This window comes from Talpa europaea, assembly GCF_964194135.1.
Source record: "Talpa europaea genome assembly, chromosome: 7".
Lineage (NCBI taxonomy): Eukaryota > Metazoa > Chordata > Mammalia > Eulipotyphla > Talpidae > Talpa > Talpa europaea.
In genome coordinates, this window is record NC_140074.1 from 65,999,066 (window position 1) to 66,012,527 (window position 13,462).

General features: G+C 48.2%; 1 protein-coding gene across 1 annotated transcript in view; it reads left to right on the top strand.

Annotated features, from left to right (window-relative positions):
- Positions 1–897: 897 nt before the first annotated feature.
- PAPPA (pappalysin 1) overlaps positions 898–13,462 on the top strand; it is a gene marked incomplete at both ends in the record, with an annotated part of 230,926 nt that continues 218,361 nt past the window's right edge. The window contains one exon of the mRNA XM_084237287.1: positions 898–1,306. Within this exon, the coding sequence (XP_084093413.1) occupies positions 898–1,306 (409 nt within the window). The remainder of the gene's footprint in view (positions 1,307–13,462) is intronic.

Consider the following 13,462-nt stretch of genomic DNA (forward strand, 5'->3'; position numbering starts at 1 on the left):
ATCATTAGTAATATTATTATTATTATTAATATAAGGGGAGAGGGGGTGGAGGAGAAAATAGGCAAACAAAACAAAAACAGGAATGTGTGTTTTGAGCAGGCATGAGGGGAGCTGGGAGGACCGTAAGGGGGTGTGTACAGAATTTCATTAAATTGTTACTTTAAGATTGTCTTCCGAAAAAAAAAAAAAAAAGGGAAAAGGAGGGGTGGAGGAGCGGAGCGAAGGAAAAGGAGGCAAACGGCAAAGTGGAGGCAGGCTGGGTAGCTCGGCCTCTCCAAACTGATTGATTAGTCATGATCCCCGCAGTTTTAACAGGGACTCATTCAATTGGGAAGGTGGAGCGCTCGGGAGCAGATTAGCATACGCTTGTTTACTCATCTTCTGAGGGATTTTTCCCCCTCTTTCCTTTCATTTTGTGAAGAAGGAGGGAGGGGAGGGGGGACTTTGGGGGGGGGAAAGGGGGCTGTGGCTTGTGTTATAAAGGACGCAAAAAATAAATAAATTAGAGCATCTTTGGGGGGGGAGGGAATTCAGCGGATCGGTGTCTTAGAGGAGCTTTTTTTTTTTTTTAAGAACGAGAATTCATATAAAATAAAATGAAATAAAACAAGGAGGAAGGCAACCAGCTGTTAGGGGGGGGGAAATAAGGCAGATAAAGGAGCGGGGAGAGAAATTAATTGCCAAGCAGGAGGAATTGGGCTGTATTTTTCAAAGGTGGGGGGAGTGGAGCACACCTTGAGGAGGAAAGCGAGAAGGAAAAGAAAAAAGCAAGTGGAAGGGGGGGGCTCGCCCAAGAAGGGTGAAGAAGCGAAGAAAGTCGAGGCGCTGAGGCTCCCAAAGCTGGCAGCTCCGGGCGGCGGTGCAGGGGCGAAGGGGGGGCGGGGGGGACCGTCGGACATGCGGCTCTGGAGTTGGGTGCTGCGCCTGGGGCTGCTGAGCGCCGCGCTGGGCTGCGGGCTGGCCGAGCGCCCCCGCCGGGCCCGGAGAGACCCGCGGGCCGGCCGCCCCCCGCGCCCCGCCGCCGGCCCGGCCACCTGCGCCACCCGGGCGGCCCGCGGCCGCCGCGCCTCGCCGCCGCCGCCGCCGGGCGGTGCCTGGGAAGCCGTGCGCGTCCCCCGGCGGCGGCAGCAGCGGGAGGCGAGGGGCGCCGCGGAGGAGCCGAGCCCGCCGAGCCGGGCGCTCTATTTCAGCGGGCGAGGCGAGCAGCTGCGCCTCCGGGCCGACCTGGAGCTGCCCCGGGACGCGTTCACGCTGCAAGTGTGGCTGCGAGCTGAGGGGGGCCAGAGGTCTCCAGCGGTGATCACAGGTAGGCGAGGGCGCCGCGGCGGGTGGCGCGCGGTCCCCGCGGCCCCAGGGGCTTGCGGGTGCGGGCGGGTCGGGGGCTTGCGGGTGTGTTGGCGCGGGAAGCGCTCCGGCACCCAGGGGATCTCTCAGCCTCGCTTTGCCCCATCTGCGGAATGGGCGCGCTGGGAAGGGGTCGCCGCTTAGCCCTCCAGGCGGGAGCGCAGGGAGAGCGCCTGGCCTCCCGGGACTTGCAGGCGCTGAGAGCCGGTCCCTGGGGAAACCTCGTGCACGCAAACGGTGCTGGGATGGTGAGACGTCCGCCGCCGTTTGGGATGGAGGCGAGGGTGACCCAATTGAGAGGCATGTGAAAAGAGCCAGGGGAGGGGGGCTGTTGATTTCTTTGACTTTAATGGAGGTGAACCCCCTTCCGTTGGCCCCTTTACCCTGAAAGGCTGCAAAGACAGGTTGTTGTGATCGCCAAGACTTAGAAGTCCTCCGAGTGCCCCAAAGTTGCTCTCTGCTTGGCGCCTGCCTCTGGGATTCACCCCCTTCAATCCCTCCGCGCCCCCGACCATCCCAAGTCTTTGCTTTTAAAGCCCACGTTGCAAGTCACACAGGGCAGGGGCGAGAGCGTTCCCTTGCACACCCCGCCAGTCTTGCCCCTGCGCGGCTGAGAACGGGGCGCTTTTCTCAATTGGGACTTTTATGAGCCCGTAATGAATTTGAGTTCTCCCTCCTCACCCTCCCTCCCTCTCCCCTTCGCTGTTCCACAGCAAAGCCCGTAGTGAAACCGGACACTTTGCGAGGGCTGCAAACCTTAGAAATGCTCCAACATCCATTTTTCCCTCTCTAAATGAATCTGCGGCAATGCCTTTAATAAAATTGGGGGGCGGATGGGGGACAGAGCTGGAGGAGAGAAGGAAAAGTTTTGCCTCTTCTGGCCGGGAGATTCCCTTCCTGTGCAAACAGTCTTGCCATCTCCTAGGACGTCTTAAAGTGAGAAGGGGTTCCCCCTTCAAAGCAGCCAGGGAACGTGTGGAGGCGTTTTGCGATCCCACCCCCTTACACACACACTTTCTTAGAAGGGAAAGCTCTGAGCTCTTCCGCCAGTCCTGCTTCTTTCTCTCTTGGCGTGGACTTTCGCAAACACTGTGCTGACTCTACCCTATTTACATGAAGTCCATTTCGGGGGAACCAAACTCCGCTGGTCTACAAGAATATGCCTTCAAAGCTCCCTCTCTCCCGCTGCCGCTGCCCAGAGCAAGAAAGTGACTTTCCCCCACCTCTGACGTCATCATATGCTATTTTTTTCTCTTTTTTTTTTTCCCCAGGAAGGAGAGGGAAACTGAGCTCCTTGGCTTTGAGCCCCCAAGCCCTAGTCACGGGGGCCAGGGAGGGGGTGTACAGTATAGAGGAGAGGAGAGAGGCTATTCATAATAGTGATGATGATGGTGATATTCAGGGCTGTGTTATGTTTACTTCTCTTTCGGAACATATGACCAGCTCAGAGCCTGCTGGGTCCCGATGATAAAAAAATGAATAGCTCTGATTATTCCTGGTGTTTACCTGTCATGCGGTGATTTGGAAGCCTTCCCCTCCAGAGAGGAGAGCCCAGGGTTATATAGGTATTGTCAATGAAAAGGTAGCAGATACATTTAAAAAAAGAAATCTGTATATATAGAACACCTCGGGTTCCTCGGGAGCCCGCTTTATAAATATCTGTAATTCAGACAAGGAGCCTCTCTTCACACGCCTTCTGCTGAGCACTCTCATTCACTCACACACAAAGATCGTGCAGTAAAATACTTTAATTGGACGGGGGACGTAAGGTTATTATTGCTTGTATAAAATGCCTGGTCCATTTTATGTGTGGAAATAACATTCCACTTAAAACAAAAAAAAAAAAAAAAAGAAGAAGAAGAAGAAGAAGACGAAAGAAAGAAAGCAAAAAGCAAAAAGCAAAAAGCACTGCTGTCGTGTAGCCCCAGAAAGCCAGGAGCTTTTCTCCGGAGGTTTCGGGTGGATTTTTTTCCCTCCCCTAGTTGAGTCTGAGCCAAATTTGGCGGTGTGTAAACACCTGGCCCTCAGCCAGAAAAGACTCACTCTCTCGTATCCTCCACTCCGTACAGGCTGTTGGACTAAAAAGAACCTGCTTCTCCTTGAATTAAAAAGCAAACAAACAGAGGTTCTTTGCCGAAGCACTTTTTCAGCTCCTTCCTTCGTGTAAGTCGGGGCTGGGAGCAGCAGGGCCAAGGTGGGCAGCGGGCATGCCGGTGCCAGGCCACGTCTTTCCCGCTGCGACCTCGGGTGCCCATTCGCTGCCTGACCTCTGCTGGCTTCCTCTGCCTGGGCGTAGCCACTTTCGCAGGAATCCCTGGTCACCTATCTGGAGACAGCAGGCACCGCTCAGCAGGGACCGCGCTGCTATTTCAGGCTGTCAGGCCAGGCCGCCTTACATCACTCTTTGCTGCAGGATTCAATTGGGTTTCGTCAAGGTCTAATTTTACGGTGCTGTTAACCGGGTCTGTCGTCTGGCAGAGGCAGGCCTTGCTGCTCCTGGTAGGCGGGCTGTGCTCCCAGATCCACCCGGGATGCTATTTCTGCCCCGGTTCAAACTTCACTGACACCGGTTCAGACAGGCGCTGGAAGAGGCAGAGGGAAGGCGAGGAGGAGCAGTTTGCTTCTGAAGCTCAGAAAACTTGCCTTTTATTTTTCTGAAAGGGAAGGGAGGTGGATCTGCACACACGCGCACACACACACGCACACACACGTACACACAGGACAGGCTTATGCAGGCAAAAAACAAAGTCAAAGTTGAAAAGTACTGGTGTGCAGGATCCTCCACGTCCCGTCAGGGATGGGTGGTCTTAGGATGGAAGAGTCCTTCAAGGCTATTGTCAAAGGGGTCCTCAGAGCTTACCAGGGTCAGTTTTCTCTGGCTGAATTGGGACACAGAGGCACAGAAAGGGGAGGGGTGGGTGCTGGATGACACGGCCCCTCAATGGCAGGAACTAGGGTTTATTCCTGGGTGTCCCCTCTTCAGGCTTGGCTCGGACACTGCTGAGAGAAGGTGTCTAATGAGCACCATCACCTCTCACCCGGCCCACCAGCCAGCACAGCCTCAGCTTTCCTGCCCAGCAATCTGGGCTTCCTTTCAAGTCCAGAGGTGGGGGGGGGGAGGTGCTTTCTGACACATCCCTTTACTTTTGTATCACACCAGGAGGATCCAGAATCCTGCCTCTCTTTCCCAAATGACCCCGCCCCCCACCATGTCCCTTTAGTTTTAAATTAAAAAGAAGAAAAAGAAAAGCAGCAGTTGATCTTGTTAAAGTTTCTCCTGACCTGTTAGATAAGTGAAATGTGGACCCCCCAAGTGTGCCTGCGCCCCCAGCCTCACCCCTTAGCTATCCAGAAGCCCTGCTCAGAGAAGTTTTACTTGAGTCCCACCCAGCACCTCTGCTTGCCAGGTTCATTTCTTTTGTTCTATATGTTGGACTGTTGAGTTTGCGGGCCAATCCAAAGAGTCTCTTTTCATCCCTCCCTTCTGTACCCCTCACTGCCCATTTCCCATCCAGTCCCCCAAAATGAGTGTTTCCATTTGCCCAACTTCATGAGTTTGGTAAAATGGAAGTCTAGATTTCAAGGCATCCATATATTATCATGTTCTTCCCCCAAAATTTACAGTTACACCTGGGGTCTAGAGTGATCAGAAGCCAGTTTTAGTCGCCAGGTTCCCTGTCCCTAATTGGCTGTGTGACCTTGGCAAGCTAGTTGACTGCTCTGGGCTTCAGCCTCCTCTCTGACAAGGTGAGGCTAGTTTGAGGACCTATCTCATTGTGTGAGCTCATATGTGAAAAGTACTTAGAACAGGTCTTGGTGAACAGCAAGAACTCAGGAAACTTCCCTCAAATTGTTGTACATGATTTTCTTGTTGTACATGTACAACAAGACTGTTGTACAGTCTTGGCTTTCTAAGTAAGGACACTTACAGGCAGGAAGGAAACTGAATCTTCCAAGGTGCCAGGACCTGTGTGCTTGCATAATTCTTCCTCAGCTCATGCAGGGAGGTGGGTATCGTCAGCTCCTTTTTACGTCAAGGAAATAAGTCTCAGAGAGTCGAAGTGACTTAGCCCAAAGCCCCACAGCACATCAGGTGGGCAGAGCCCAAATGCTGCATTGCTGTGACTGACCATATACCTACAGGTGAAAGAACATTCTGGATTTGAACCAGCAGACCTGTCTTTCCATGCCAAATTATCAGGCAGACCAGACTTGGGATTTCTGTTGCCAGTTACCTGCAGTGTGATTTGAATCAAGGCAGTTTATATTCCTTGGTTTCCTCATCTGTAAAATGGGTGTATTGATAGCAGGATATTTCACTGGAATAGACAGGCAGTTAGTAGGTGGTGCCGTGTCAGCTCATGACAGGAACTTCGTCAGTGGAAGAGCTGGATCTAGTGAGTAAGCACCTGCCCTTTTCCAGCTTGGGAGATTGGCCTTCAGAGAAGGGGGGTCCATCTGGACACTGTTGGGGCTTCTCCTTGAGTTCCTGGGGTAGTCTATCTAGAATAGACAGCACATCTCAGACAGTTATAGAATCCCTCAAATCCCTTTCCTTGCCCTGGAATGACTGCTTGGTGCTAAGAGCCTGATGAAATACTGGGATCAGTTGATAGCAAAATCATTTTGCATCAGGGGGAGCATAAGCCTCAGGAATTCCTCAGCAACCGAAGGCTGACAGTGTCACTGTGAGGTCCAGATGCCCTTCAGCTTCCTCTTTCACTGAGCAGCCATTCATGTGGACAGATAGGAGTGACAACGACCTCATTGCCCTAGCCCCTTAGTGCAGAGGAAAGCAAACTTGAGGATCAGACATGTAGAGTTCAAGAGTGTGGGGTATGCAGGGTCATCCCTGCATGGACTGGATCAAGAAACTCATTTTCAGGTCCTTAGGGAAACTGAAGACCAGCATCACTCAGGGGTTGCCCTCTCTCAGAGGCACCTGGAGATCATTTGGTCCAGGAGTGCCTATCCCTGGCAGCATGTGGAATCACCTGCCTTTATAACATCTCAATGCCCACACCACATCTTGGTGATTCTGATGTGATGGTTTTGGGGTTGGCTGGGCACTGGGGACTTTTCAAAGCCTTCTGTGGTAATGTGAAAAGGTCACCACCAGGGGGGAGAATCACTGATCCAGGTCGTTGTCTCTCAGCTCTCCATGTGGGAAACTGAGGCTCAAGGGGGAACTGGCACCCTCTGCTTCCCAGACTCGTTAGTGGCTGAGCTTTTAGAGAAATTCAGCTGTTCCAATGCTGAGCTGCCAAACACAAGAAGGGCCTTTTTTCCATTCTCAGTTCCCCTTGTGACCCCAAACCTCTCGGGCCCCAGGGTCCCATGTATTAAACCTTACCCTCTCTTTGTGGTGCTGCCTTAAAGTGAAAATACTTCTGTAAGGAGGTAACACACTGATACTATGCCACTAATTTTAAACGAATCTCCAGGAATAGGGGGTATAAAGAAGGGAGGCTCAGCTCTGAGATATTCCCCCCTTTGCTCTGGGCTGGTCCCGTAGCAAGGGGTGTGATCCTAGAGGTCACTCTGAAATCAGCACTGTCTACTGTGTCTCAGATGAGAAAGAAAGCCCTCCAGTGACCCCAGACACCTCCCCCAGCCACCGTGCACCCTGTCTGCCGTTGGCCTGACTGCTGTTGGCCTAGGACTAGGGAATCCAGCAAGCTCCTTTTCCTCCCCTTACTGGTCACCGCTTCATTGGACATGAATTCTTTCTTTCAGTGTTATCTTCTTGCTGTCCTGAGTTCCTCTTTATGCCTTGATGCATTCACTGGAAATGCTCAACTGAGAATGGACTTGAAGGTTCTTGGCCCCTGGGCTCCTTTAAAGACCTAAAACTGGGACTCAGGAGCTCTGAGTTCAAGTACTGGCCTTGTGACCTGGGTCTCTGACTCCACCAGAGTGGCCTCAGGTGAGAGCATTTCAGGTGTGGTGCATTCAGCATCCCTGTCTGTCTGGGTTGTCTCAGGAACCAGGTAAGACAACAGGAACTCTTGACCATGATCTGAACCCCGTCCATCCACATGTCAGCAGTAGGAGGAGCCAGAGTGAGAGGTGGGAGGCATTTGTGCAATCAAGGTCGTTCCTGGAAGAGTGCCTTAATTACAAATATTCATACTGCGCATGATAAGTAGTGATCAAATTAGTAAACTTTCAATATCTGTGACTCACTGGAGGCCCAAGATGTCAGAATTTTACCAGCATCAGATCCTTCCACTTGCTGTGTGACCTTGGCCACCTAACTGCACGTCCCTGAGCTTTAGTGTCCTCAGGGTGTAAAAGGAAGGTGAGGAAGAGCAAGGGCTCTCAAACTCTGTCCCACCATCTTAGAGATCCCCTGGGGGGATGCTGAAGGGGTGATTTCTGGCTCTCCCCACCTTCCCTTCACCTTATTCTGCTTAAATTGTAAAAAATTCCTTTTGAAGGATTATACAGGTTTTTCAATTACAGAGTTTGAGTGAACATGGACTGACCTCAGGGAATTATTAATTTTGTAGATATGATATTTTTATTGTGTGTTTTTAAGGCTCTTAGACTGTGACAGTCATACTGAAGAATTTATGGATACAAAGACATTATATCTCTTTTGTTTGTTTAAAATTGGGTACTGGGGGTGTTAGGGTGGTAGGTGAAAGAAGATCGACAAGCTGATAATTATTGAAACCAGGTGACAGAGACATAGGGCTTCCCTACCTTTTTGGCAGTTCCTCTGTGTGTGATTGAAGATTTCCCTGATAAAAAGACCTAAAGTTATGGGTTTGAGAGCCACAGGAAGTGTTGAAATCTTAGGTCCCTGCACATTTTATGAGTTGATAGGTTTCCAAATACAGAGGCCACAACTTGGAGAAGGTTAGGGTCTTTTCCAAGGTTGTGCAGTCAGAGCCCAGTCCAGAATTCAGACTCTCAGAGCTTCTTCTGCCTTTCTATCTGTTCACCTGTAAACTCAGGTGATGGACCATCCTGGGAGAGCTTGAGGAGAAGGAAAGAAGTAGCGGAGCCTTAGGAAGGGCAAGAGGAATCTGGCTGGGAAGTCAGAAGCTTTTGAGTGGGAACTTTGCTATATGGAATACCCCACACACTGTGAAACATTAAACCTCCTTGAGTCTACCCCTGGGATCTGCTAGTCATTGTGACAGTCCCAAACCTATTGTGACAATATAGACACATTCATCCCCATCTACACATACCCATAAGTCCCATTTTCCAGGATCCTTATTTCTGTTTATCTTCAGCTGTCTGGGGAACCTCCTAGAACTCTGAGGGAATTACCTTCCATTGCCTGATCTCAGGAAGAGTTGACACCATCAGAAAATAGGGATTAAGGGGCGTGTTGATGCGGAAGTATTTTGTAGTGGTTAATCACAGGACTTGGGAGTCAGACTGGCTAAGTTTGATTACCCGACTCTCCCACCTGCTGGTTGCACGACCTTGGACAAGTTACTTAATATCTCCTGGCTTCACTTTTCTCTTCTGCAAAATGCGGATAATACTGGCTCCTACTTCATTGGGTTGTTTTGAAGATTAACTGGGCCTCCATGTGGAAAACGCTTAGTAATGGAATCTAGACCATGGGTAAGCATCCAGTAAACGTTAACTCATATTGCTATGATGTGTGTCCCGTCCTTGCCACACATTACTTCCAGTTCTCTCACTCTGTGACTTAGGTGTGCTTATCTCCTTGCCAGAGCTGGGAATTGTCTTTCCCTCCCTTATAACTAAGGAAAGGTTGATTGGTCTCACCTTAACACAAGACAAAAATAAAAATGAGAGACAAAGCAGAAGATACACATCATTGTTTCATGTTACAAAAAGTTTGTATGATCCTTGTAGAGAATCTAAGACATGTGAACTAAAAGAAAGGAGCAAAGTAAAATGCATCCTTCCCCTGGGTAGGCATTTGGCAAGGATTTATTGCGTTCTCGCTGTGGGCTAGGTCTAGTTTTAGAGCCTGAGTGCGATACAGTGAAGAGGAAAGTATATCTGCCCTCAGAGAATTTGTATTCTGGGGAAGGAGGGTGGAGGCGGAGTATAAATGAATAAGGGAATATATCATGCCACATCTGGTGAATGTTTATGAAGAAAAATAAAGAAAGGTGTCTAGGGAATGGAATGTGGGATGGGAGTACAGGAGGAGTAAGATTTGAAGGTCATGGGGAGACAGTAGTGGGAAGTGGCATGGAGGAGAGACCTCAGGGCAGACCCCAGGCTCTGGAGAAAACCAGGGCATGCTGGGAGAGGACGAGCCATGGGCTGGGAGCTGGGAGACATTAGTTCTAGACCAGCTTAGTCAGTGACTCTAGGCAAGTCACTTTCCCTCGTGGGGCCAATTTTCCTCATCCGAACAACGGGGTAAGGAGGAGTTTATTTATCTTTGCCCTAGAGACCCTTCTAGCAGATATCTCCTAGGGTTGTATAATCTTAATCAAGGTTGTTCTAAGACAGAATTGTAAAGTTGGCAGTAATTCCAGTGTTCTTCCCTTTTAGGTACACTTTCCTCCACTAGGTGGTGCCTGGGCCTGTCCACCTCAGGGGCCAAGTGCCCACACACTCTGCTTCCTGTCTGCCAGCAACACTCCTTGAAAAAGGACATGCCATTCCTTTTTGCTAAAGGATTGTTGACTGATAACCACTCAGAATGTTACTCTTGCATTGACATATAGACATTAATGCCTCCCCCAAAAGGTTGTATTAAGAAAGCAATGTACTAACGGCACACAGTCAAAGACTGACTGAAGACATTATTTAGGGAATACTGGTACTTCCCAATAGCTGGAAGTCATCTCATTAATAATATTATTAATAATAGTGGACATAAATATCCAAAATACTGAATGACTTTCTTAATGACTATTTACACGACTAATGATTAGCATATTCAAATTTCGTAATTTTTTTGCTATACAAAAGTCATTCCAGGCAAGTTCCTAGACATCAGAGCAAGCTCCTGACCTTTCAGTCTTTTCATTTCTAATCAAATCATATCATGAATAAAAATCTAAAACTCTCAAGTCTACGGCCATCTCTTAGCCTGTTTTCCTTCCCGGAATCCCTATTTCTGTCATAGATAAAGTACTTATTGCTCGCTCTTGCCCTCCTCCCTTGCACTCTCTCCCTACTCCTCATCCCTAACACATTTAGTCTGGCCACTTAGATTTTTCTTCAAAGGAGAGAAAGCAATTTCGTTTCCTAATATTTTATGATACAACCCAAGGTCCATAAACCCTGGACAGTAGGAAAGATGATCCTGTTTCAATCTTAGAGACCCTGAAAAGATTCCAGATTCCAGTTCATGTGAAGGAAACGGAGACAGAAAGTCTAGGATAAGGTAGGTCAGAGCTTGGGATCTAAGTATGCAGATAGTGGGAATATGTGATAAAGTACAGAACACTGATCTAGACTTTTCCCTTCAAGTTAGCAGTCTGACTTATACCTGTGTCCTGTTTAGTCAAGAATGCATTCCTGTATCTGCCCCATTGCCATTTTCCTCAATTCCTCTTGTTCTCTCAGCAAGAAATGTGGCTGGGCAGAAGGTGACCAAATGTATTTGCATTAAAGGAGTTATTTTCCCCTATGAGCTTGGAGGTCTTTCAGCTGCAAAGGCTGATGAGAGAATAGAGAAATATAATAGGCCAATCACAAGCAAGACTGCCTTATTCTAAGAGATGCAGAGTATACCAGCAGAGGACATAAGAAGTGAAGATATACTGAACTCTGTTTTGGTAAGTTACATTCATGTAAATGCAAAGAAGCACGATCTATGAGAGTCAGAAGGACTCATTTGAGCTATTCATTCCATGCATGAGAAACTGAGGCTTGTTTAGGAAAGTGAAATCAGTGACGAAACTTGGTGACATCCACTGTTTTCTGTCTTAGGCCACTGCTAGCTCTACTTGTCTCCAGGCTTTTCACCCTTCCCCTTGAGTAATTACCATCTCCCTGTTGATGAGCATCATTTATCTCCAGATTCCACTGGACTCCCAACTCACAGATTCAGCTACCCACTGGAAATATCAACATGCACTTCAAACTCAGCATGTCCAAATCCAAACTCTCATTCCTCCAAATTTCCAATGTCTTCACCTACTATTGCCTACTCTAGATACATCACCTTCCATATTCAATCAGTCATCAATACCTGTCTATCTAACCTCCTTACATTTTCATAGCCAACCTTTCTTCTTGGGCCATTTGCCTTTCTTGCTTTGACTATTTCTCTAGTTTTGTAAGATCCATTTCTCTGAGCCTAAAGCCCTATAGCCCCTTTTCACCTACCTTCTAACATCCCACAGTCAGATCTTCCAAAAAATGCATCTGACTCTATTGCCTTTGACTAAAAAGCCTTCAGTAACCCTGGAATTTTTTTTGCAGTTCCCCCAGACACATTAGACTTTGTCATGTCATTCCTTGTGCACTTCGTGTATCCCTAGGCACCATGTGAAGAATGCTGAAGCCTCTTTAGGACACTATTTAAAGTTCCCCTCTTTTGGAAACTCTCCCCAAGTCTTTCCCAACTCACTTAATCCATCTGTTTCTGCTGTGCCCTCTGCACACATGTATCAGAACACCTAGACTTCTTTATCACCTTTAACTGTGTACATAGTTAGGACTATACAACTTCTCCAGTACCTAGCACAGTGCCTGGTTTATAAAGGAGCTATATGTATTTTTGTTTACTAACTGCATGACTGGATAAGAGAGCCAGCTAAATATCTAATGATTCTGGGAGAAAGAACTCAAGAACCTCAGGCATGTCACATTACGTAACGGAAGCACATGACCTAGCCCGAGCGTCACACTCAAAAACATTGTACAGTGCTTAATTCCTTTTCCCCTTGAGCAAAGAAGTCAGAAGTAAAAGAAACCTGGCTTTCCAAAGCAGAGGGGGAGGGGCATTGTATTTAAATGCCTCCTCAACTCACATTTCGGCCTTTCTAATCCAAGCCACATTTTAGCCTTGGTCCTCCCCTCACAGCCCCTGGCCTGTTTGCAAAGCATTTGTTTTGTGTGTGCACTGCAGCACATAATCCCAAGCTTTGCTCTCCTCTCAGATTTCCCCCTCTCCCCCTTATCAGGTTCTTTTTGGGCCTCGAATGTCCTGGCAGTCATATCTGTTGCCTGGGTTTTCATCCATTTCCCTCCTTGCTGATAGGGGGGCCTTTCTGTCTGCTTCCCTTGATCTTATGAGACCTTGTGGTGACCTCAGGATCTGGAATTCTCTCTTCACTGTTTATATATCCTTGGGGGAGAGTACGCATTCTCAGCAGTAATAACAGTAATAAAAGCAGCTAGCTTATAATGAGCACTTACTATGTGCTGGCATTGTGCTCAGTGCTATAGTTTGAACCCACTGAATTAGGTTTATAAAGTTACATGACTTTGCTGAAGGCTCCACAGCTAAAGGGTAGTAGAACTGGGGTTCAAATGCAGGCCAGTTTAATTATATCTCTATCCACAGGGTTTAGCTCATTGCTTGGAACACAGTAGTTGTCCAGTAAATGTTCCATGAGAGAATGTATATATGAATGAATAAATGAACGGATGGGTGGGTGGATGAATGATGGTGCCTCCAATCTTTGCCAATAGGAGCATTGGGAGATTTTTCTAGAATGAAAAGGTAAGAGGGGGAGGGAGGGACAGAGGTAAGAAAGAAGAGAGAGATGGAGGATAATTTCAAATGAACTTTAAAAGAGATTGGCTAAAAATCTTTGTGTATGCAAAGTATATTTTATTTGCAGATGACTTTTGAACATAAATATCATTTACATCCACCAGCATTCCCAACCTTTAAGTAGTCACTGAGAGACATGCAATTATTTCCAAGGTGCTCTCTGCTGTTTCTGATTCTGGATTCTCTTAGGGGAATCGGATCCCAGTGTGTGTCCCTCATGCTCAAGAGAGACACATTGTCACCCTCTGAAGAGGGCCCTGATGTGTCCTAAGCCACATCTGAAACATAAGTGGGTACTCATGCTGCATGAACTCGGGGGTTCTGAGCAGAAGAATGCATCTGGATGGAAGAGGCCGACTTGTGATGTGCTCTCACTGGAGACAGTCACGGCTCTGCAGTGCCTGTATTAAGCTCTCAGAGTGACTCCTTTATAGA